Raw genomic sequence first — 22,964 nt, forward strand, 5'->3', positions numbered from 1 at the left:
CCATGTTAGATCTTACAAGCAGTCCCTGAACATTCACACTATATGACTGGGTAGGCCTACGTTACTGGAAGGGAAGTCACACTATGTTGATAGTAGCTGTATAACTACCTAAAAAGCCAAGAAAATGAAGACATAAATTACGTTTTCTTACATTTCTGCTAAAATATGCTTTATTCATTTGCGAGCTAAACAACCAAAATCATTGATTTGACAAATAACAGACATTTTGCTCTCAAAATGCAGTAATACGTAAAAGAATTCGTGAGGTTTAGATCCCAGTTATTCATTCACACACCACTTAGTAGTTAGGTAGGTAACTGGTGATTAGCGCCCTCTGCAGGAGTGTAAGTGTGGCACGAGCGCCTTCCCATTTGAGACAGGCAAAGGAGTTAATGACAATGTAAAAGTGCGTTCACACTCACTGCTGCATCTGTAACTAAATTTGAAATGGGGTAGTCAAGGGAACTCGACATTGGCCTGAGGAAGGGCTAGCGGAGATTGAGGTCTACATAAAAAAAAGCAAACAAAGCACAAACTATTTGTAATGGACTAGTCCATAAGGCTTTTCAAAATAGTTGAGATTATGGAATTTCTTCTTTGATAAATAGGAAATATAACAAACATTTAGAAGTAACATGGCTTATTTATTTAAAATCTATTGTTTTACACATTTTGACAGCGGTGGACATAAAACACTGCTACAGATTTATCCAGAAGTCAACAGACCAGTTGAAGCCCAGGGGGGGTTACCAACTTGACTGTGAGATCAACATGAATCAAACGATATTTAGGCATTTTAACATTTAAAGCTTTCACACAACAAGAATCAACTCTCAGATTTATAAATGTAACATTTATATTATTCTTCATATAGCTCTTTGAGTACTGTTTCAGTACATACTTATGTACAACAACAACTGTAATAGTTCTTCTGACGCTGGTGTCGTAAGAGGGATGACTTGGCATTGCGTTGTCCCAAAGTCTCTGGGTTAGAAACACGATCGATACCATGTGAGACAAACTAGCCAACTGACGAATCAACAAAATCAACCACAAGTGCTCCAAACTCCCTGGAGGGCCCAGTCTTCACAGAAGCTGTCCATGCTTTGCTCCCAGTGTTCAGACCTTCATCTCCTCACGTGTAAGAGGTTGTGTCTGTCTGGCTGATATCTCTTCACCTGAAGCTGAGAAGACCACAGTTCCCAGTGGCCCAGGATGCTTGGATATCACACCAGGGCCAGAAGAACACAGGTGTCCTCCACTGGCGGTACTTCCTTGTTCCTCCATAGAGTCCACAGCCATAAGCTGGTGAAAACGCAAGCAGTGCCTTTCTCCAACACATGAGCACAGAGATTACCCACTTTTAGTGTTGTCATTATTGTTATACTCCCTGATAGGTGGATTCCTGATATTTGTGCGGTGACGTGGTTTCAAGTGCTTTTCAGTTCTTCTCAGATGCATTTTTTGTATCTCGTATCGTATCATAAAACAAAAACTACAAAGTCAGTGGGAACACAGTCATGCTCTCCTGGCGAGACCGGTGTTCAGATCAGTGGCTTATACGTTTGGATCCTGTCACGATTGGTCGAGCAAATTCCACAAAGTCATCGATCAGAACTGGCCACGCCCCTGAGTTGGAAACAACACTATGTTAGCATAATTCATTACATGGCTGAATGTTAACACTTAAAAGTAGACTGCATGAGATACTGTACATTATATATGTAACCTCGGCATCCACCAACCAGATGATAGGGATTCACTGCCAGGAAACTAATTTCTCACCTTTTTATCATCAAAAGGTTACCTGGCTAATTTTTTTCTACCTTTAAATTGTACCACTCCAATTCTTAGATTGTGGAGTATATAATACTTAGTGATCAAATACATTTCTTTTCCGTGTCACGTTAACATTTTGCAGCCAAGCCAACTCACCTTCCTCGTCGTAGTTTGACATGTCGTCTGTGATGATGTTTCCAAAGTCCAGTAAGAGGTTCCATGTGTCCTTGGGGATGGAACGTTTGTGGTGCTCCTGTGGAGGACAAAACTGCTTCTCAATTCACCTGAGGTATACCGCCAGTGCTATGGAAATAACAATAAAAATAAGTCACTAAGCCGTCTAAACAACCATGACTTACCGTTAAGTATCTATTCCATAGATCCAAGAACTTAAAGCGACCTGCAAGTACCAGGTTCCAGTAAGCCACTGCCATCTCCAAATCTGAAAGCACACACATACTGTAGACAGAAGACTAAAGAGACTTATTCGGGCCATTGCATTGGCCACATTTAATATCCTACTTTTTCTCTGTAGTCTATTGTATAACATTGGTTTAAGGTGGTATGTTTTTGGCCTGTGCCTATATCCGATGGTGAAACAGCAAGACAAGAGTATACAATGCTAGGATGATCTTAGTAAGGAGTGGACAGTTTTTGTATTTTATTTCCAATCTACAATATTTCAATACACTACAAAGTCCCTCCCCCTCACCTAAACCCTTCTGGCCAGGGTTCTTGGCAAAGTTAAAGGTGAACTGGTAGAAGTCCTTGAACTTCCCACTGTCCTTCAGATCCTGCTCTAGTCTGGGCAGAAGAACCCTCAGCTTCTCTGGGCTGTCACATCTGAGGAGCACAAGAACAAGCACAAGCGCGCGCGCGCACACACACACACACACTCCAATGAGTGAACTCAAAGGTTTACATGCTGTACTTTGTCCAGTGCAGTACTGTACTTTGTCCATTGCAGTACTGTACAAGCCAGGAGGATTTAACTGTGACACGCCTCAGTCTCCTGTTACTGTTTTACACCATACAGGCCTGACATGGATAGAGCATACCATTAAGATACACAGCACCAATGCCAAGGTTGAGGGAGGCAGTCTAAATATAGCAATCATGCACACCAAGAGGATAGACACACAAAAACAAACACCAGAGTTGCTAAGGATCCTCCTTCTATGTACCGGTACCTTGAAGGAAGGGTGTCATACATAGCAGTATTACACAATACACTAATAACGCCAGTAATAACTTACTTAGTTTCTCCAGAAAATTTGTAATCAACGAAACTGTCCCAATAATCCCGTAATCTCATATTCTAAATATTCAATAGCTCCGTATCCAAAATAAAAACCAAGCTCACCCCAACTCTGTCATTCCATCCAGGAACTCCTTCTTGCTGAACTCGCACTGGGTGGCAGCACGGAACTTCCATGCCACCACGAGCACACTGATGCTGGCCGGGTCCAGACACAGGTCATCACAGAACTGCTGAATCCCATCAATGCCAATCTTGTTCTCATCCTGGGGGTCTGGGGATATTAGTGTGTGATATTACGGGGTCAGATGGCTGAGCGGTTAGAGAGTTGGGCTTTTAATCAGAAGGTTGCAGGTTCGGTTCCTGGCCGTGACAAATGACGTTGTGTCCTTGGGCAAGGCACTTCACCCTACTTGCCTCAGGGAGAATGCCCCTGTACTTACTGTAAGTCGCTCTCAAAAAGAGCGTCTGCTAAATGACTTAATGTAAATGAAGTGTCAAATTTAAAACAATGCCTCTTTTTAGGAACACGTTACAAACTCATGGCAAAGTACTAAAACTTTTAGGAGGAGATCCACATTACACAGATTTTAGTTAGATACCTGAACTAAGAAAGCATAACATTATCTAATGTTCTCTGTTCAAATCGGTTTTATAGATCCATTGTACTGTCTAAATTCCTCCTCAAACTTACAGGAGAACAGGAGAAAGAGAGTAGACATGATATAGCTAGACCTAGACTCCACTTGCCTTTGTAGCGGTTGTACAGCTGCTCCAACTTCTTGCGGTCTGTGGAGGTTTTCATAGGTTCCTTACAAAAGAGGTCCGGGTTTTGGAAGTAGTTGTCCGTGGCCACCTCTAGTTTCCAGTCATTCTGCGTCAGGCAGTACACCGCAGTCTTCTCTCCCGCCTGAGTGAAGGACATAAACTGCCGAACTTTGTCCCTCTGTGAAGACTTGAGCTTATGCTGCAGGAACACAGGACACGGACTGTCAGACACCGGCACACACAACCCTGGCAGTACGGACAACAGGACATACACACACACTGAAATACAGACAAGAATACACAGGGATTCAAATACATCCACAGACATCCAGGCTGAGGTAGTTTAAACCACAGAGAGCGGAGCGCCACACATAGGGTTAGACAAGTAAAGAAACTAAGACAAAACACAAGACACACAAACGGGCTGTTGCAATACTTGAATGTCCTGTCAACAAGCTATCTAACTATTCTGAGAGTGGAGTACATCGGGTAACATCAATGCACGTGCCCACATGGGCCCCTGCAAATGGGTCAGGGAATGTAACATGAGGAGGGGGATGCCATCAGCAACATCCAACCACCGCGAGCAAGCTTGCCAAAAGTTTGAAGGGGCTGGGGGCCCCATCATTTTTCAAACTATAGAGTGATTCTTTCATATCGGAGAGTACAATTGTGTACAAAATGTTACCATTTCACATGAAACTGACTACATGCACTCAGTTATCTAACCTAGTAACGCTCCGTGGTTCATATACAATAGACTGGAGAGTAAAAAGTACTACATTACTTCAATGTTGCCCCAATACAAGGCTTCTACTCGTTTGAGACTAAAATAAATTGTACATCAATCTAACACACGGAAAATGACAACTGAGTGCCAAGCAAGTCAATAAGACATTGCCAGCAAACCCAGTCCAGCTCAACCACCAGCAATTATGTCTTAGCTAACAGCGACCCACTTTGCCAATCCTCTAACGCTGACCCGCTCACATAACATTAGCTGGCTAGCTAGCTTAAATGTAGAGCGAGCTAGCGTGACAACTACTAGCTAACAAAAAGGAATGAGAGGTAGCTAGCTAGCTAAGTGCTGGAGCGAATGTGTCCCGACCATAGTTCTCAAAACAGCCCAAATGTCCTTTCTAATCTAAACATCTGATCTGAAACATTACATTTACACTGCAAGACGTGGGACAGCCCATAATTGCACATAATCCAGTTATTATCTCACACTATCGCCTCTACACTGCAATTTCTGCAGGTTGTAATCATGTTTTCATTACCTACCATTTTCACACACCCGCAGAGACCAATGTACCCTTTTGGTGCCTGTGTGTTTGGTTTGTGCGCTTGTACGGAAGTAATACGTGTGGTTGAGGTCATCTGATATCGCTGGATTTCTGTGAGCGTTTACTTTCACCTACTATCCGATATTACTGAGAGGAGATGATTCAAGATATACATAAAATGAACCCATGTCAAATTGGTGGAGGATTGTTAAAACAATGAAGACAAAATATACCAAACTTCTTAACTGTTAGAGGGAACTGGGGCTACATTCTATTCCATCTCGTATATGGCGTGTGACCAACATGGTTGTAATAGCCTATCCCATTTTATGTATAATTGTGTTGTGATTTCTTTTTACAGAACAAAGAAAGTTAATTTAAATCTCAATTCCAATTCTAAAGCATACACATTTTGGATGATCAAAGTATAGAAGTAGGTAGCCTAGTAAGTTACTCGAAACACTGCCACAACGTTAACAGCTACTTACTACTCACAATCTGCTTTTTTCATGATTTAACATAATCCATTGCAACCCTAGGCAACACGTTTATAAACCAAATATATGTTATTAACAATCCCTGTATCATATCTCAAATGTTAAATGTCTATTACATTTGATACTGTGTTACACCTATGTTATATGTATTTGATAATAACTGCATTTGACTGCAGATCAAGAGGTTCATGCACCCTTTGTACGTCGGTTAGGATAAAAGCGTTTGATAAAAGTGTCTGCTAAATAAATACATTAAACACTGTGTGTGTTTAGTAGCTGCATCGAGCTGGGAGTGTTCAGGTCTTGGTCGTAGAGATAACAGGGTGTGGGAACTGTGAGACTGAGGCTCAAGAGAGACAGCGTGAATCAGGGATTCACCCTTTACTGCAGCTGTTACAGGATATGTATTCTCCTAATAGTGGACGATAGTGTACATTTGTATGCAACTTGTTTTAATTTAGTTCATTTATTAACTTTTGTTAATTCAGTCAGGCAAACATTAATGAAGAACAAGTTGTTTTATCCTACTATAACATTAGCCCTTTATGATGTTTGTCACATTAATTGCAAAAATGGCAAGAACATTTTTCCACAAACCTGCCAATGTATTATCTAACCGAGTACAAAACTCAGACCCATAGAAAAGGCTCTTGGTTTACGTACACCAATAACAGACGACTAGACTCAAAAGTCCTTACACGTCAACCAATCAGTGAGTACTGAAGGCGTGGCCTTTACTGTAAGCATGGCATGCTTCGAACAGACGCTATCCAATCAGACTTCTCCGATCCTAGTCACCGCCAAGATCAGTTTGACAGAAGGACGGCGAAAGGTAATATTGGTTGTTCCTAGTGTAAAGTGAAATGAAATATTCTGAAACCGAAAGGGGGCGATTGTAAATATATACCAAAGAGGTTAAATTGGCGATCCACTGTCGTAACCTAGTTCCTCCATCTGTTTTAAAACTCAGAGGGTCAAATATTTACTGATCTAGCCTAGCCAAGTTGGCTAAGGCGCTAGTGCTATTCAGCTAGGTTAGCTACGTACAGTACAGTAGGCTTTGACAGTTGCAGTTGGCCGCCGACATCCCTTCAAACATACTAGCTAGCTAACTAGTCGGGTAACTAGCAAGTTGTTGCAAAAAAAACATTAAGGAATCTAGTTAAACCAACGTGAAACTAAGGTCTACATACCACAGCTGTTTGGACCTAATCACAACTGTCAAACTGATAACGTTAGGACTCCAACGTCGCCTCAATATTGTTGGAAGTACCTCGCATCAAGCTAGGCAGCTATCGTTCGGTTAAATATTCTCATAATGGACTTGCCGGGGTCTGCCTAACTCTTTACATAACATCCTACTATAAACTCAATTTAAGGTAGTTAACTAGCTGGCTAAATCCTACATTTTTGAGCATGTTATCGATATGTTAATGGAAAGGTATGCTTTGAATAGTTTCACCAACATAGGATAAACCACTATGGAACTGGTGTAGCGGTTCTTAAACTAGCACTAGCTAGTGAGAGCTAACCTAGTTGAGACTGACCATATTGCGTAGCTAACGTTTGCTAGCCATAGCACCTTTTGGTAAATCAGCATTTATACATATACACCGGTTTACCCATGTAATAATATAATTCTCTCTCAATAAAAGTTGCGTTTCGATTACAGATGTGTTTGACTTGAACAATCTTTAAAAGGCTATATTTTGTTTCCTGTTTGGCGGTAGGGATTTAGACCTCCTCTTCCTCCATCCTCGATGCCAACAAAAACAGCCGTCGAAGAAGCAGCATAGAAGAGTGCACCCGTAAGTGCACTTTAAATTAAACAGATATTGTTAATGTTCAAAGATTGTACTTGCAACTGCAATCATGTCGTTAGCTCTCACATATTGCAAATGATAAAGATTTGAATCATTTGGGCTTATCTTTCCAATGTTACTGAATCAATCATCGCTTAATTGCTTTCGGGTCCTTGTCTCAAAACGTGCATTTGCTAGCTAGCTAGCCACCAACTCGCTAATGTTAGCCACATACTGGCTTGTAGCTATCTAGTAATTGACTAGTTATACAATGGTATACCAAAAGCAATCACTTGCTGATGCTATTGCACACTGTAAATGTATACATGTTCATTTTCTGTCAAAGTAGATAGTTACTGCTCTAGTCACAATTATAAGTTATTTGTCCAGGTCTAGTGGTATAGCTAGCTACTAGCTAACGTTTAGAGCAAATGTTTTCGATGATGTTCTGAGGCTCGTTAGCTGAAGTTGGAGGATCTTGGGTCGGGCGGACGTGGTCAATAGTTGCTTACCTAGGCCTGTTTCAATGCACTAAAAAAAAAGTTGTGATTATGTTGTACAACTTTTTAAACATGAGCTTAGGTAAATCCTAAGAGGTGCAAGTCCATAGCAGTTAGCTTAGTCATTGCTTTCGATAACGTTATCCTTAGACACATTTTTTCAGTTTGATCCCATCTCCAGCGAGGTAGCATGCTAACAGAGCTAACAGTGCTTTGTGTGCATGTAGGCAGGCGGGCCTTGCTCAATAAACTATTAATACCATTAGCAGGTTGACCACATACCTTACATACAATACGTGCACATGCATGTTTTGAGGATGCACTTGCAAAGCATAACTAATCGTCTTAATCATATTTACCCAACTCTCATTTATGTCGAGGCCTATCTGTCACTCAGGAGGGTAGCAATATATTTTTTAAATTATGGTGGATTTTGTGGATATTCTGGAACGTATCTTTAACAATAAGCAAAGTTGACCACAAATTCATCTAAACACAAACATGTTGCCCAAAACAAGATTTATGAATAGATTAATCTTGAGAGAAACAACCCTTGTGCTGTTAGATGAGTTAATTAAGCTTGCACATGCCCTGCATACATCAGTGCATGTGCTTTATAAATAGATATGTTCATGTGAGCCTACCTTTTGATTTGAGTCTTACCATTTATATGTTACACTTACTGGCTGTCACTAACACTTTGTCTGTCTGTTTCAGGGGACTCATTAGTGTTTGCTTCAGAGGAGGTTCCTTACACAGACTGAACCCTACTACCCCGGTCCGCTAGGATCATGGCCAAAGATGTAAGTCCTACCCTGAACTGGGAGGGTTGGCCTGGGGAAAGGAGTCTCAATGGGGGAGCTGTATTCTAATAAACCTACATTAGGTGGTGAAATCCCCAAAGGGATCTCTCATGTCTAATGAATGAGCTGGTGTTGATGTCGATTTGTGTTTTCTCATGTCCTCCACAGGCTGGTCTGATTGAAACAAATGGAGAGCTAAAGGTTTTCATTGACCAGAATCTTAGCCCAAGTAAGGGTGAGTCTTGTTGTCTGTCTGTGTGTGCTGTGATTGCTGGGGCAGTTACCCCTTTGGGCCTAAATCCAGAATGAAGCACAGTGAATGTGAAGGAGTAATCCAGCTGTAATGGTGGCTCACCTGCCATGTGCTGATCATGGCCCTTTTGCTACAGCAGGGGGCAATGGTACTGCACAACAGGAGCTCTGGGCTCATCCTCACAGCTCTGTGTCGATACTCTTTACCGACATCCTCTCTGCTCGTGAGAAGCTCTGATCTAACGTTATAGGATAGGTCAAAGCACGATCTACTCTGCGGAGGACTGGAGGAAATGTATACCCTCTCTCTGACCTTCTCCTTGAAAAGTGTGGAGTTTTTCCTTCTTTCTTTGAGAAGGACATATCTCTAGATACTGTGTTCAAAGTGGTTGATACAAACCAGGATGAATGGATTGACCTCTGCTCCTTCTGCCACTCGTCCCAGGTGTCCTGTCTCTGGTTGCGGTCCACCCCACCACCATCCCTGTAGCCAAGCAACTGCTACCCAAAACTCTGGGACCCTCCAATGTCAACATTGCGCCACACATGGTGAGCCATTCACCTTTTATTGTACACGGAGAAACCCACTGGGAGTCAGGTGGCTGAGCGGGTAGAGCATCGGGCTAGAAATCTGAAGGTTGCCGGTTCGATTCCCGGCCAGTGCACATGACGTTGTGTCCTTGGGCAAGGCACTTCACCCTACTTGCTTCGGGGAGAATGTCCCTGTACTTACTGTAAGTCGCTCTGGATAAGAGCGTCTGCTAAATGACTAAATGTAAATGTAAATGAAGGAAATCGTGTGAAAAAGCACTTGAATTTTAGGTGGACAGGAAGGGTGTTGATATTCTCCCATTGAACAAAAGAAATAAGGTTTTGGAACAAAGTGCTTTGCTTTTGTGTGCCGTCCATTCACCCCCTTGAACAAATTCTTCTCTAACATACAGAACCACATGCTCACACACACACACACACACACACACACACACACACTCCGTCTCTCTCTTCCTCCTTCTTTTAAGCCCCTCCATTATCATTGCGAGGTGACCGGAGGGGTTGATAATAAGCTGATCACAGTCTGCAGTCAGCAGGATTATGGCCATCATCCCATTACATACATGACCATCTATACATAACGGAAATCTGCTTACATATGAGCTGATCAAGGACCTACTGAAGGATATGGATATTCACCTTTACCAAACATTCTCTTCATATATAGTGATAGTGTGCTTGGATGCTAAAATGCCTGTACAGCCTGGATACCAGGCCTTAGTTGTCTACGCAGTCTGCATGGAGGAAGTCGGAACTGTGCAGTTGTTCATGCAGATTTGGCCGAGTGGTTGATGATGTTCCATGTCAGTTAAACGTCTCTACTGCTGCATGTAGCATCAGTCAGAGATGTCCTCCCATCAGTCAGAGAAGTCCTCCCATCAGTCAGAGATGTCATCCATACAGTCAGAGATGTCCTCCCATCAGTCAGAGATGTCCTCCCATCAGTCAGAGAAGTCCTCCCATCAGTCAGAGATGTCATCCATACAGTCAGAGAAGTCCTCCCATCAGTCAGAGATGTCATCCATACAGTCAGAGATGTCCTCCCATCAGTCAGAGATGTCCTCCCATCAGTCAGAGAAGTCCTCCCATCAGTCAGAGATGTCATCCATACAGTCAGAGATGTCCTCCCATCAGTCAGAGATGTCATCCATACAGTCAGAGATGTCATCCCATCCTGTCCCTGCTTTCCTCTGGGTCCCTACGGTTCTCAGCCCTTTCTCTCTGTTGCCTCCGCAGCATGTGATCGGCACACCTCAGAGGCCCAGTGTGTCCAATGCCATCCTGGTAAACAGCCCTCACACGCCCAGCTCCCAGTTCCTCACCCAGAGCCAGCCTCCAGACGCCTCTCCGTGGTCCTCAGGGTTGGTCTCTCGCTCTCTCTTCCCCTCCCCCCCCTCTTTCCAGACCCCTCCCCCCACTTGACCTTCCACTCCACATTCCCCCCTGTTATCCCTCAACCACCCCCCCCCCCCCCCCCCCCCCCCTCCTCCAGACCCATTTAATCAAGACCATAGCATGCATGTTAGCGCAGGTTGTGGTAAATTTAGCCCACGGACATGATGTTTTCTTTTTCTTTCTTTTTTTATAAACGCACAGGAAACGAGGGAAGAAGGGAGAGAAGAACGGCAAGGGCCTGAGACATTTCTCCATGAAGGTGTGTGAGAAGGTGCAGAAGAAAGGAGTGACCACCTACAACGAAGTGGCGGACGAGCTGGTGGCGGAGTTCAGCTCTGCGGACAACCACCTCTCCCCCAACGACTCGGTGAGTCGCCGCTCGAGAACGGAGAGAGGGTCACGGCTGTGACGCCAAAGAGGATATTGTTCCGTGTGTCCGTTTTCCCTGTCAGCCTTTCTGAGCTTTCCCCACTCTCCTCCCAGCATGTGTACGACCAGAAGAACATCCGCAGGCGTGTGTACGACGCTCTCAACGTGCTCATGGCCATGAACATCATCTCCAAGGAGAAGAAGGAGATCAAGTGGATCGGCCTGCCCACCAACTCTGCCCAGGAGTGCCAGAACCTTGAGGTGAGAGGGTGCTGGCACGCAGGTAGGGCCTAGCGGTCCAACTCCTCTTATACCTGGTCCTCATGTCTGTGTCATTCCTGCTCCTCCTTGCTCACCCCTGCCCCGTCTCTCACCCCAACTCCTCCTCTCTCTCACCCCTGCTCCTCCTCTCTCACCCCTGCTCCTCCTCTCTCTCAACCTGTTTTTCTTGTCCGTCTCATTCCTTTAATTTCACCGCCTAACAAGTTGTCTGTGTTCACCAGGTGGAGAGACAGAAGCGTCTGGAGAGAATCAAACAGAAACAGTCGCAGCTCCAAGAGCTCATATTACAGGTGCGACCCGTTAGGTGTCCTTGAGGCGTCTCTGGCTCGTGGAGTCATTCACGTTGTGCAGAAATGCGCCGTTTCCATACCAGCTGAAACAGCCTGTTTCAGCTGGTACTGATACCGAGGTCATCCAAACCATGGCCTGCTTTGTAGAAGGATACAACTTCAACTGTTCTCAACTGTTCTCTTCTTGGTGGTTTCCGCAGCAAATAGCCTTCAAGAACCTGGTGCAGAGGAACCGGCAGTCAGAACAGCAGACCAACAGGCCGCCACCCCCTAACTCAGTCATCCACCTGCCCTTCATCATCGTCAACACCAGCAAGAAGACAGTCATCGACTGCAGCATCTCCAACGACAAGTATGTGACGGTCACACGAGGGTCATGATAATGATTTATAGAGCTGGGGTAATTCATTCTCCTGTTTCCCGGTCATCCTCTCTTCGTCAGGTTCGAGTACCTGTTCAACTTCGACAGCATGTTTGAGATCCACGACGACATCGAGGTTCTGAAGCGCATGGGCATGGCGTGCGGCCTGGAGGTGGGCAAGTGTTCTCCGGAGGACCTGAAGACCGCCCGCGGCCTGGTGCCCAAGGCCCTGGAGCCCTATGTCACAGGTCAGGAATTGAATCAGGAGATTTGAATCTGTGTGACTTTGCTTAGTTAGGGTTGGGATCTATGGCTGGTACTGGCCCTTGTGCTGTTGTATTGTGCTTCTAACGCTGATGTGTACATATGTCCTGTGTTGTGATGTGTACATATGTCCTGTGTTGTGATGTGTACATATGTCCTGTGTTGTGATGTGTACATATGTCCTGTGTTGTGATGTGTACATATGTCCTGTGTTGTGATGTGTACATATGTCCTGTGTTGTGATGTGTACATATGTCCTGTGTTGTGATGTGTACATATGTCCTGTGTTGTGATGTGTACATATGTCCTGTGTTGTGATGTGTACATATGTCCTGTGTTGTGATGTGTACATATGTCCTGTGTTGTGATGTGTACATATGTCCTGTGTTGTGATGTGTACATATGTCCTGTGTTGTGATGTGTACATATGTCCTGTGTTGTGATGTGTACATATGTCCTGCGTTGTGTCCTGCAGAGATGGCCCAGGGGCCCATAAACAACGTCTACATCACTGGGGGAACCTCTGCCAACGGGGGGCGCTATCACATGGGAAGGTAAGGCCTCGTGTAGGGGTTTGCGTTGCCCCCGCCGTCAGGACCGTCATGGTTGTTTAGCGTGGCTCCGTTCAAACGCTGTCCCCCTCCATGTGGCTTCCGCAGCGACAGCGGCGCCGACGCGACGCTCGCCTCCAGCTCCAACGACTCCCACTACAGCGGCTCGCGCGTCGAGACGCCCGTTTCCTACATGGGCGACGAGGACGACGAGGACGACTACGACGAGAATGACGACGAAGACTAGCCCCGCCGTCCCCCCGCGCCTCGCCTGGCCTCGCGCCTCCGACAAGCACAGTCCTCCCGAACCGCCCCACCTCGTCACTGTGGGATGTGATCTCTCGTGTGCCCTCTTCTCCCTCCAGCGCCCTCTCTCTCTCTCTCTCTCTCTCTCTCTCTCTCTCTCTCTCTCTCTCTCTCTCTCTCTCTCTCTGTCTCTGTCTCTGTCTCTGTCTCTCTCTCTCTCTCTGTCTGTGTGTCTGTCTCTCTCTCTCTCCCCTTCCTTCCCCTCTAATCTCTGTTACACTCTTTCACAAGGGTGTGGGGGGGGGGTGGTGTGTGTGTGTGTGTGTGGAGGTGTTAAGGGTGTGCACCCTGTGTGTTCTCTATGGGTCGCAAGTCACGCACAAGGCCCTCTGGGGAATGTAGTCTGTGGGCTGGGCACCACACTGAAGCTGTGCGAGTGTAGTTCCAGTGTAGTTGTAGTTGCTGGCCACCGCACTACAACAATAAAGTGAAATTCCCCTCTTTACAACCCCTGCTGTTGGAGAATGTATAGTGCACCTTGTGTGAAATAGTTACACCTTGTTTTGTTTTTTGAAGTTGGGCAGACTCACGATGATCCGATTTTCCAAAATGGCTGCCAGTACAGAATTGCTGCCACAACACGCTTTGCCAGTGTGACTCCAAGAATATGGCAACACAGTTGCCATGGCACCTCAGGATGGGGGCCCGCTCCTTAAAATGTGTGGATAATGTTGTATTTTGGTTGATGTTGATTTAAACCCTTTTTTTTTTTTTTTTTTACCTCCCCCAATGTGTGCGCGTGTGTGTGTGCGTGTGTGTGTGTGTGTGTGTGTATGGGGCTGGCTTTCTTGTGTTCGGTAGGCAGCTGTTCTAAACATGTCGGCTTGTTTTGTTTTTGTTTAGAATTTGTTCATTTGTTGTTGTAGAGGAGAGCTTCTCTAATCTCGAAACGCCTTGGCCATCTGAACCTTTTGTAGTGTTTACGTACGACTGGCACCAGCGGGGAACAAAGCCTCCATCACCCACAATCCCTATAGGAACACAACATGCTTTGTTTATGACGTATACAGATCTTACCCTGATCGTAGCTTGTAGTATCCTTTTAGAGGTCAGTGGCGGAAAGGAAGACCTGAAAATGATTGATGTATCCAATGTGGTTGTATAGGTCTTTATGTACTCCCTTCAAAGATCTCCTTTTTAAACCTGAACAACACATGTACTGACTTCCAAATACTTTTTCTGTAATCTAATATAAGTTTGCAAATTAAATATAGAAATTGTTTTAATAAACTGGCCTCATGTTTGATTCTGTGTGTGTGTGTGGAGGGAAGGAGGAACTACCTATTTTGTCACGGGGCTTATTTAGGAACTGAACTACACCTCCCTGGACAAACGCAGTTGGGGTTAGCCTCCAGGGCCTAGCCTAGGCTCCCTCTGTGTGGGGGATGTGCTGCATGAGTGTGCTGTCTGTTTCAGATGTCTTCTGGTGCTCCAGCTGCCCTGACCCAGTCTGGATACCACACACCCAGTTCTGGCCTCTCTCTGTCTAGGGCATTAGGGAGTTAGTGGATAAAGGCATTACGAAAAAAGGTGTTGAGTCAGGTGTGTGTGAGAGAGAGTCAGAGTGAGACGTAAGGTTGTGTGTGTGAGAGAGGGAGGGAGAGAGAGAGAGAGGGAAGGAGGCGTGTGTGTCAGGGGAAGCACTCAGCGATGTTTTGTGGATCAGTAGACTTCTCTACTGACCCTCTGCCTTGCTGCAGGCACAATTCTTCTCTCCTTTAAATAGGTTCTTTCCACACATCCCTCCTCTTCTGCACCTTTCCTAACCTTTCAGCCTTGGGTTTTCTTAGCTTTTTCTTTTCTTCAAAGTCCTAACTTTCCTTCCCTCTCTCTCTCCCCCCTCCCTCCATCCCTCCGTCCTACTACCATGCACCCCCTCTGAGCTCTCACCCGCGGTCACAACCGTCGCCATGGATATCGGAGGCTTGACGACCGTGGTCGCCAACTCGGCCTACATCAACGCCCGCGGCAGCTTCGACGGCTCCAGTGCGGCGTCGGCGCGCGACAAGAAGTTCCACAGCCGCCTCAAGCTGCCCCACATCACGGTGTGCGAGGGCCTGGCGGACACTACGGACCTCAGCTTCACCTCCGTCTGCGTGGAGCAGCCCATCGGCAAGCGCCTCTTCCGCGAGTTCCTCGAGGCCGCCCCGGACTACAAGGCTCCCTGCAGCCTGTGGAGAGACATCGAGGAGTACGACCTCGCCGAGGACTCGGACCGCGTCCGCAAGGCCTCCAAGATCGTCCAGCGTTACCTGGAGCCCAACGCCAAGTCCTTCTGCCCCTTCCTGACCCCGGAGGTCATCGCCCAGGCTAAGGAGGGCCAGGAGGCGGCCGGGGATGGGCTCTTTGCCCCCGTGCTGACCTCTGTCCTGGGCTACCTCCAGGAGGTGCCCTATGTGTTCTTCCTGGAGGGCATGTTCTTCAAGAGGTTCCTGCAGTGGAAGTGGCTGGAGATGCAGCCCATGGATGCCGAATGGTTCCTGGATTTCCGCGTGCTGGGGAAAGGCGGCTTCGGGGAGGTGTCGGCCTGTCAGATGAAGGCCACGGGGAAACTGTACGCCTGCAAGAAGCTCAACAAGAAGAGGCTGAAGAAGAGGAAAGGCTTTGAGGTGAGAGGGGTGGAGTTTGGGGCGCACGGCCAGACAGGGGATAATCGAACCACTCGCTGAAGGGACCCATTCGTCTTACCGCTAATGTGGAAAATGTCAAGCAATAGCAGCCGTGGCTGTTCATTTATCGTACTATGTTGTGTCATTTTTCAAAAATGACAGTGTCATTTTTGATTGTAGTCATGTATTCATGTTTCACGTTCATGACATGAACAGTGAATTGAGCTGACTTTCGTTTTATTCGTTCTCGATGTAGTAAATACAGTATTGTGATTTACAATTTAGAGCAGAATTTCCATCCCAGTATATCCATGTACCCTTGAGTTCATGTGCCCGGAGCCTGTGGAGATAATGAGGTTTGTCCAGGTCTCTGTGTTCTCTGGTCTGAGCCGTCGGTATTAAACACAGCAGCCCAGGGATAGGATGATTACACAGAGCTTTAGAGAAAAGCTGTCAGCACTGGAACTGCTGGGGATGCTTATTTGTTGCCCTTGACGCGTGCAGAACTTGACATGAACATGAAAGCGTCCTTTCTTTACCTCTGGCCTTCTGCCCTTTGTGTGCCTGGGTGTGTTTGTCTCTGTGTCTGTTTTCCCTCCCTCCCTTCCTTCCATAATTATGTGTGCGTATTTGTGTCAGTGGCTTGATTATCTTGAGAACCAGGCACACTGTGTAGAGTTCAAATACGGCAGGTGTATGGCTCAGGCCCTCGAGACTGCTTAATACGTGCTGTTATTCCCCCTCTCCTCCTGCAGGGGGCGATGGTGGAGAAGAGGATCCTGGCCAGGGTTCACAGTCGCTTCATTGTGACGCTGGCCTACGCCTTTCAGACCAAAGACGAACTCTGCCTGGTCATGACCATCATGAACGGAGGAGACCTGAAGTAACAACCACACACACTCCTAAACAAAACACAAATAGAAATACACTTTTATCGCAGGAGCAATATCTGTATTTGCTAGTGTGGTGAGCATGTTTGCTTTTTCTGTGTCTAAACGTGTAAGCGTCACTGGAGAGCCCTACCATGTTCTCATCCTCCTTCCGCCGTCCTCCTGGGTTGTGTGTCAGGTACCACGTTTACCTGGTGGATGAGGACAACCCAGGGTTCGACGAGGCCCGAGCCTGCTTCTACACCGCCCAGATCATCCAGGGTATGGAGCACCTGCACCAGAAGAGGATCATCTACAGAGACCTCAAGCCTGAGAACGTACTGCTGGACAATGAAGGTGCACACACACACACACACACATACATACACACACTCACACACACAAATACATACATAGGGAGTCAGGTGGCTGAGCGGTTAGGGAATCGGGCTTCTAATCAGAAGGTTTTCGATTCCCGGCCGTGACAAATGACGTTGTGTCCTTGGGCAAGGCACTTCACCCTACTTGCCTCAGATGGAATGTCCCTGTACTTACTGTAAGTCGCTCTGGATAAGAGCGTCTGCTAAATGACTAAATGTAAATGAAACACACACACAAATACATACACAAACTTGAGAATGTACTGCTGGACAATGAAGACAGATACATCGGTTGGGAGATATGAATGTCATTCGTCTTTGTTATCCTTGTGTGTGTTCTCCAGGGAACGTGCGTATATCTGACCTGGGTCTGGCTGTGGAGCTGAAGGAGGGCCAGGAGAAGATCAAAGGCTACGCTGGCACGCCAGGTGAGAGACTGGTGCCGTCTAGACTGCTTGGTCACGGTGCTCCAGGGAGTCAAGAGAGCTGAGCTCTTTAAATGGACCAATGAAGTGTTTGTATAAAAAGCCCTTCAACCAGGATCAAGGGCACAAGTTTCATCATACATGGGTGGGACATGTCCCCGCTTTGTGAAAAAGTCAAATCTGTTCTCCCCCGCTTTTAATTTAGAAAATGGTAATCAATGAGTGCATTCTCAGTTATGAATAAAAGTCTGACCAGGATGACCTCTGACCCTGTGTAGGGTACATGTCTCCGGAGATGCTGAAAGGAGAAAAGTATGACACGTCAGTAGACTACTTCACCCTGGGGGTCACTCTCTACGAGTTCATGGCTGCCAGGAACCCCTTCAGAAACAGAGGAGAGAAGGTAACCCCGCCTAGTGTCCTATCCTGTCCCTCGTTACAACCATGTCTTCCTGTTATCACTCATCCGTGATGAGTGCCGACGCGTGATTGGATCGTCTTGGAAACCATGAGGCCGGGAATCTAACCGGCAACCTTCTGATTAATAGCCCGATTCCCTAACCGCTCAGCCACCTGACTCCCTCCTCGTTCCAGGTGGAACGTGACGAGCTGAAGGACCGCATCCTGAACGGCACGGTGGTCTACCCAGAATCCTTCAGTGAGAACTCCCGCTCCCTGTGTGACGCCCTGATGGCTAAGGAAGTGGACAAGAGGATGGGCTTCAGGAACAACAGCTGTGATGAGATCAGAACTCACCCCTTCTTCGCCAGCATCAACTGGAGGAAACTGGACGCCGGTACGTGAACTCACGCACGCACGCTCACGCACGCTCACACATACACACAAATTTGTTCCCATCGTCCACTAGGAAGCAATGCTTGCCTCATGACTAGAACCACCCCCCCCACCCCCTTTGCCACCCCCTCAGATACGAACACCCACATCCTACTGAAGCCTGTTAGATAAGATAACAGGATTCTCCTCAGATGGTTTCGCTAATGTCTCTGACCCCCCCCCCCCCCCCTCTCTCTCACGACCCCCCCCCCCCCCCCCCCAGGCATTCTGCCCCCACCCTTCGTCCCTGACTCCAAGGTGGTGTATGCCAAGGACCTGGATGACGTGGGGGCCTTCTCCACCATCAAGGGCGTGGGCCTGGACGACCCAGACCGGGTGTTCTTTGACGAGTTCTCCTCGGGCAACATCCCCATCCCCTGGCAGGAGGAGATGATTGAGACGGGGATCTACGGAGAGCTCAACGTGTGGGGCCCGGCCGGCTCCGTACCCAACGACCTCCGCAGGGAGTCCATCCTGGAGCAGCCCAAATCCTCCACCTGCTGCCTGTCCTAGACGAGCGAGGCCGCCCTCCAATCCGCCCGTTCCGGAAGTTTCCAGGATGTCTGTGGTCCCCCCCCCCCCCGTATGCTAGAGAAATGTGTCTAGGTCCCTCTCGGGGGCGGGGCCACTCCACCGCCCACGAGACAGGTCCCTTGGAGACGACAGTCTGGAGCAGGAAGCAAGCGTCGCTGAGCCTAATTAGAATGTTTTAATAATATTAGTGTCTACACGATGATGTTTGGACCGGCCTGCCGTGGAGCCATCACTAGCACTGACCAGGCGCACACACACACACACCACGCTGGAGGTGGGCCTCTAGACCGGACAAACCTCGATTCTGGGATGGATTCATCGGCTCCCTGCTTCAGGGGCTGTGCAGACACCTGCAGACACTGTTTCATAGGTCACAGTGATGGATTCTACTAATTGAGACTTTGAAAGTGTACATATCGAATTATGTTTGTTTACTGGATCAGCGGGTGTTGCAAGACAGAGTTAGAGAGAGTTTGAGGGAGTTATCTAGACCTCAGATTGTACATGGTTCTGGAGTGAAGCCAAGAGCATGTTGTTTCGTTTGGGAAACATTGTGGTGCTAAGAAACTAATACATATCTGTTAACTATAGACGTGCTGATGGTGAATTATTTGTCTTTCCATAGCAGTATTGTAAGGTGAACGATGTAGAGGTAGTGAAGTGTATCTGCTTTCGGTATAGATTTATAATGATGTAACGTGTACACTGACAATGAAGCACCTAAATATGACGAGAGAAAATGGTCACCTTAAGAAACTTCATTGTTATTTGTGTCAGTGACCTGGTTCACACAAATAATGGATGGAATGTCCCTTTAATGCTGACTATACAAAAGCAATAGTGTAGAAGATAGTGATGTCTTTCATTCTCATTAGGAACAATTTGTTAAGCATGAAATTGAATAAATCAATTTATTATACATATGACAAATGGGTAAATAAAACAGGATTTAGAAAAGTACTGTTTATAGTCCTTTTTGTTTCTTTTGTGGGTTTTTGTGTGGATAAGTTAAACAATAGAAAACACAGCTCAGGAATGTTAGTAAAATAATAGAATCACGTCTCTGTTGTCTTTGTGAATTGTCAACTAGGAGCCCTCCCCTCCCCTCCATCAGTCCTGTGCTGTGGCTCTGTAGATGTGGACTTCCTGCTGGGGCAGTGTTGACAGCAAGGTGGCGTTGAAGCTGCTCTTGAAGCTCTCTGTGAACCGCACGTCTGACTGGAACCTCACCTTATTGGCCCACAGCAGCGTGGTCCCACTTCCTGGTCGCAGGAAGTGACGCATGGTTGCCAGGAGCTCGTCTAGGTTGTCATGATGATAGACCACGTCTGCCGCCAGTACGTAGTCATAGTGACAAGCGGAGAGGGGGAAGTCCCTCTCTAAGTCGCGACCCCAGGTCAGGGCCGTCACCTGAGGCGTGTAGCGGCAGCGGCCCTTTGTGTTCCGTGAGAGGTTAAAGGTCAGATTGGACAGGATTTCAGGAAGGTCGGTGGCCGTCACCCAGGCGCCTGGGGAACAACGAGTTATCAGATTAATGAGTTGGTCAGATTAACTGACCAACTCAACTACTTAACTCATATATAGACAGACAGGCAAGCCGACAGACACAGGCTGGTAGGCAGACAGACCTAGCAGACTGGCCACGATGGACAGCAGGCCGGTCCCAGCTCCTATCTCCAGAACAGCCTTGTCCATCAGGTTCACCTGCTGATTGTCGTTTTCCAAGAACTGACACAAAGCTACTGCCTACATAAACACACACCCCCACACATTAATTGTATTTTCTGTGTACATTCCATGACACAATTTTCTTGCAGAAACATGGGTGGAATGTGAATACTAGTCAGTAGAGCTCCTCCTAAAGTGTCTTCCATATCAGAATGTATTTATTTTTCTTAGTTTTCTTTCTTAGTTTTTTGCAATAGGTGCAGATCAGTGGGCATTTGTGAAGCCGTCTGTGACACAAAATCACTGCAGTACTCACCCCAGGCCAGATGAGAGCGCCGTAGGAGTCCAGAGACTCATGAATGGTGATGTCATGACCAGCGAAGAAGAAGGACTCCTTCCCAACAGAATAGAAGACGCTGGGCTCCCACCTCTTCCTGCGGTCCAGAGCCTCTCCTGCCATCAGCTCCTTCCTCCCTTCTGCAGAAAGGAAGCAACACGGGACCACAACACAAACACAAACACAACAGAACCACAACTGAGCCACAACAGAAACACAACTGAACCATGAGAGCAATAGGCTCACAGCTCATAAAGTTCACACAGGACACCCAGGAGATTCCACACACGACTTGCTGACTGAAGACCCTGACAGAGCTAATGTCGCTCACCTTCGTTTGTGGAACCGTTCTCCGCCGCACGTCTCTCTTTCCCTCTCCTGTTCTCTCCGTCATGGTGTCTGTCTGAATCTGTCTTCTTCCTGGCCGCTCCCCCCTCCTCTCCTTTGTGCAGGTCCGAAGGCTCTGCTGCAGCCTGGCTCCCCATCAGGACCTGGTCTCTGGCTCAGGTGAGGCCCACTTGGAAGAGTCGTAGAGACAAAGGAGGATGTTTCTCTCCCTGTGTGTCTGTCACGTGCTTATAAAGGAGAGGCATCTCTGCTGGACCACCCCTGGAACATGCAGCTAGGGAGAGGGAAGGAGGGAGGGGAGGAGAGATGGAGAAACAGATGGGGAGAGAGAGAGAGAGAGAATGACAGAGTCATGTATGCAGACTAAAGCTGCAGCTTGGTGTGCTAAAGCCTCTGTCCTGTTCCCTGATCCCTCCTGGAGGATAGCCCGGAGCCACGCTATCAGGAAGACTAAACGACCCCAGATTAATGACTCGGTGAACAGACCCCTGAATCTGAGACCATGTGTTTTCTAGGTTATGTGATCTATATTAAACCTTTCAGGTTTCATGTTCCATGCTCTCTGGACTGTTTTACAGTCGTTTTATGTTCTTTGTCGAACACATTTATTAGAAAATTGTCCTTCCTGTGCACTGAGTTTGACGTTATGAACAAACTCCCCTGTTCTGGCAGAGTTATTGAGAGCGGGTTATTCCAGGGCAGGATGATTAGTCAGATAGGTTAAAACAGGATCATGAAACCAAACCCAGCACCATGTCTCCCCACCCAAAGGGAATGTATTTCCAGGCTCAATCCCACCTCCCTCCATCCCTCCATCCCTCCATCATCCCCACTTCGTCCTCTTCTACCCCCTCAGTGTGAGAGATTTAGATGGGAATTTGGCATCTTACCATTGATGACACGAAGCCCAGAGGTTGTGGTGTAACTCACAAGGTTAAGATGGAGGACTGATCAACAGGAACACTGACACACACACACCAGTCCTGAAGCAAAGGTCTGATTTCAGGAAGAGTGATGTGTAAGCTGCGGTGGTATGTCTTCCGTGGGACCCGGTGCTGCATGAGGGAAGACTGGCCGTCTGGGGAGACACGAGGAGGCCCAGACGAGACCTCCTCTCCCCCCCATCAGCCTGACCCAGGGAACGAGTCTCCTCACCTGCCACCCTCACCACAGGGTGTCTACCCACACAACTCATCCATGCTCTCGTCATCTTGAAGGTGTCCTCTCCTCAAATGGCAGGAACTGCTTCACACATCTCTCTCTCTCTCTTTCTGTCTCTCCAACACACACACACACCCACACACACACACACAGTGCATCGTGATATACTGCACACGCACAGCTGACACTAACGCTCCCTCTGTGCCAGTTGTGAGGATGTTTGCGTGTAAATACAGAACATCTTAAAGCCCACTGTCATGTAAGCGATAGGCCAACACAGTCTGGACCGCCAGTAAAAACAGATCCTGCTGAAAAGGCTCCTGAGGATTCAGCCCCCTTGACCACAGGCGTCCCACAGAGCTGAGAGATACACAGAGCTGAGAGATACACAGAGCTGAGAGATACACAGAGCTGAGAGATACACAGAGCTGAGAGATACACAGAGCTAAGAGATACACAGAGCTGAGAGATACACAGAGCTGAG

The 22,964-nt window shown here is 47.1% G+C and overlaps 4 protein-coding genes across 7 annotated transcripts; 2 read left to right on the forward strand and 2 right to left on the reverse strand.

The window, feature by feature from the left end:
- Nucleotides 1–623: 623 nt before the first annotated feature.
- LOC124485817 (DCN1-like protein 2) lies at nt 624–5,200 on the reverse strand. Of its 2 annotated transcripts, XM_047047650.1 has the most exons (7): nt 5,090–5,200; nt 3,788–4,004; nt 3,143–3,311; nt 2,492–2,622; nt 2,139–2,221; nt 1,936–2,032; nt 624–1,629 (listed from the first exon to the last, which is right to left on the reverse strand). In XM_047047650.1, the coding sequence occupies exons 1-7, from the start codon at nt 5,183–5,185 to the stop codon at nt 1,550–1,552; spliced, it is 873 nt and encodes a 290-aa protein (XP_046903606.1). In that variant the 5' UTR covers nt 5,186–5,200; the 3' UTR covers nt 624–1,549. The 2 variants fall into 2 exon arrangements, with proteins under 2 accessions (XP_046903606.1, XP_046903605.1); XM_047047649.1 differs by lacking the exon at nt 5,090–5,200 and having other exon boundaries at nt 3,788–5,083.
- A 1,164-nt stretch (nt 5,201–6,364) lies between these two features.
- tfdp1a (transcription factor Dp-1, a) lies at nt 6,365–13,423 on the forward strand. 3 transcript variants are annotated; one of them, XM_047047696.1, is made up of 13 exons: nt 6,371–6,420; nt 7,319–7,396; nt 8,608–8,693; nt 8,862–8,928; nt 9,391–9,494; nt 10,734–10,858; nt 11,094–11,259; nt 11,376–11,522; nt 11,765–11,833; nt 12,034–12,185; nt 12,276–12,442; nt 12,934–13,012; nt 13,118–13,423. In XM_047047696.1, exons 3-13 carry the CDS (start codon nt 8,682–8,684, stop codon nt 13,254–13,256), a joined length of 1,227 nt encoding a protein of 408 aa, XP_046903652.1. In that variant the 5' UTR covers nt 6,371–6,420; nt 7,319–7,396; nt 8,608–8,681; the 3' UTR covers nt 13,257–13,423. The 3 variants fall into 3 exon arrangements, with proteins under 3 accessions (XP_046903653.1, XP_046903652.1, XP_046903655.1); XM_047047699.1 differs by having other exon boundaries at nt 8,862–8,922; XM_047047697.1 differs by lacking the exon at nt 7,319–7,396 and having other exon boundaries at nt 6,365–6,420.
- A 1,665-nt stretch (nt 13,424–15,088) lies between these two features.
- Nucleotides 15,089–18,974, forward strand: LOC124485537 (rhodopsin kinase GRK1-like). Its single transcript, XM_047047216.1, has 7 exons — nt 15,089–15,924; nt 16,680–16,807; nt 16,993–17,150; nt 17,518–17,601; nt 17,877–18,001; nt 18,193–18,394; nt 18,656–18,974. The coding sequence occupies exons 1-7, from the start codon at nt 15,226–15,228 to the stop codon at nt 18,943–18,945; spliced, it is 1,686 nt and encodes a 561-aa protein (XP_046903172.1). The 5' UTR covers nt 15,089–15,225; the 3' UTR covers nt 18,946–18,974.
- Nucleotides 18,975–19,914: 940 nt separating this feature from the next.
- Nucleotides 19,915–21,509, reverse strand: mettl21cb (methyltransferase 21C, AARS1 lysine b). Its single transcript, XM_047047289.1, has 4 exons — nt 21,303–21,509; nt 20,951–21,111; nt 20,595–20,712; nt 19,915–20,474 (listed from the first exon to the last, which is right to left on the reverse strand). The coding sequence occupies exons 1-4, from the start codon at nt 21,454–21,456 to the stop codon at nt 20,077–20,079; spliced, it is 831 nt and encodes a 276-aa protein (XP_046903245.1). The 5' UTR covers nt 21,457–21,509; the 3' UTR covers nt 19,915–20,076.
- Between the last annotated feature and the right edge of the window lie 1,455 nt (nt 21,510–22,964).

This window comes from Hypomesus transpacificus, chromosome 23, assembly GCF_021917145.1.
Source record: "Hypomesus transpacificus isolate Combined female chromosome 23, fHypTra1, whole genome shotgun sequence".
NCBI classification, from domain to species: Eukaryota; Metazoa; Chordata; class Actinopteri; order Osmeriformes; family Osmeridae; genus Hypomesus; species Hypomesus transpacificus.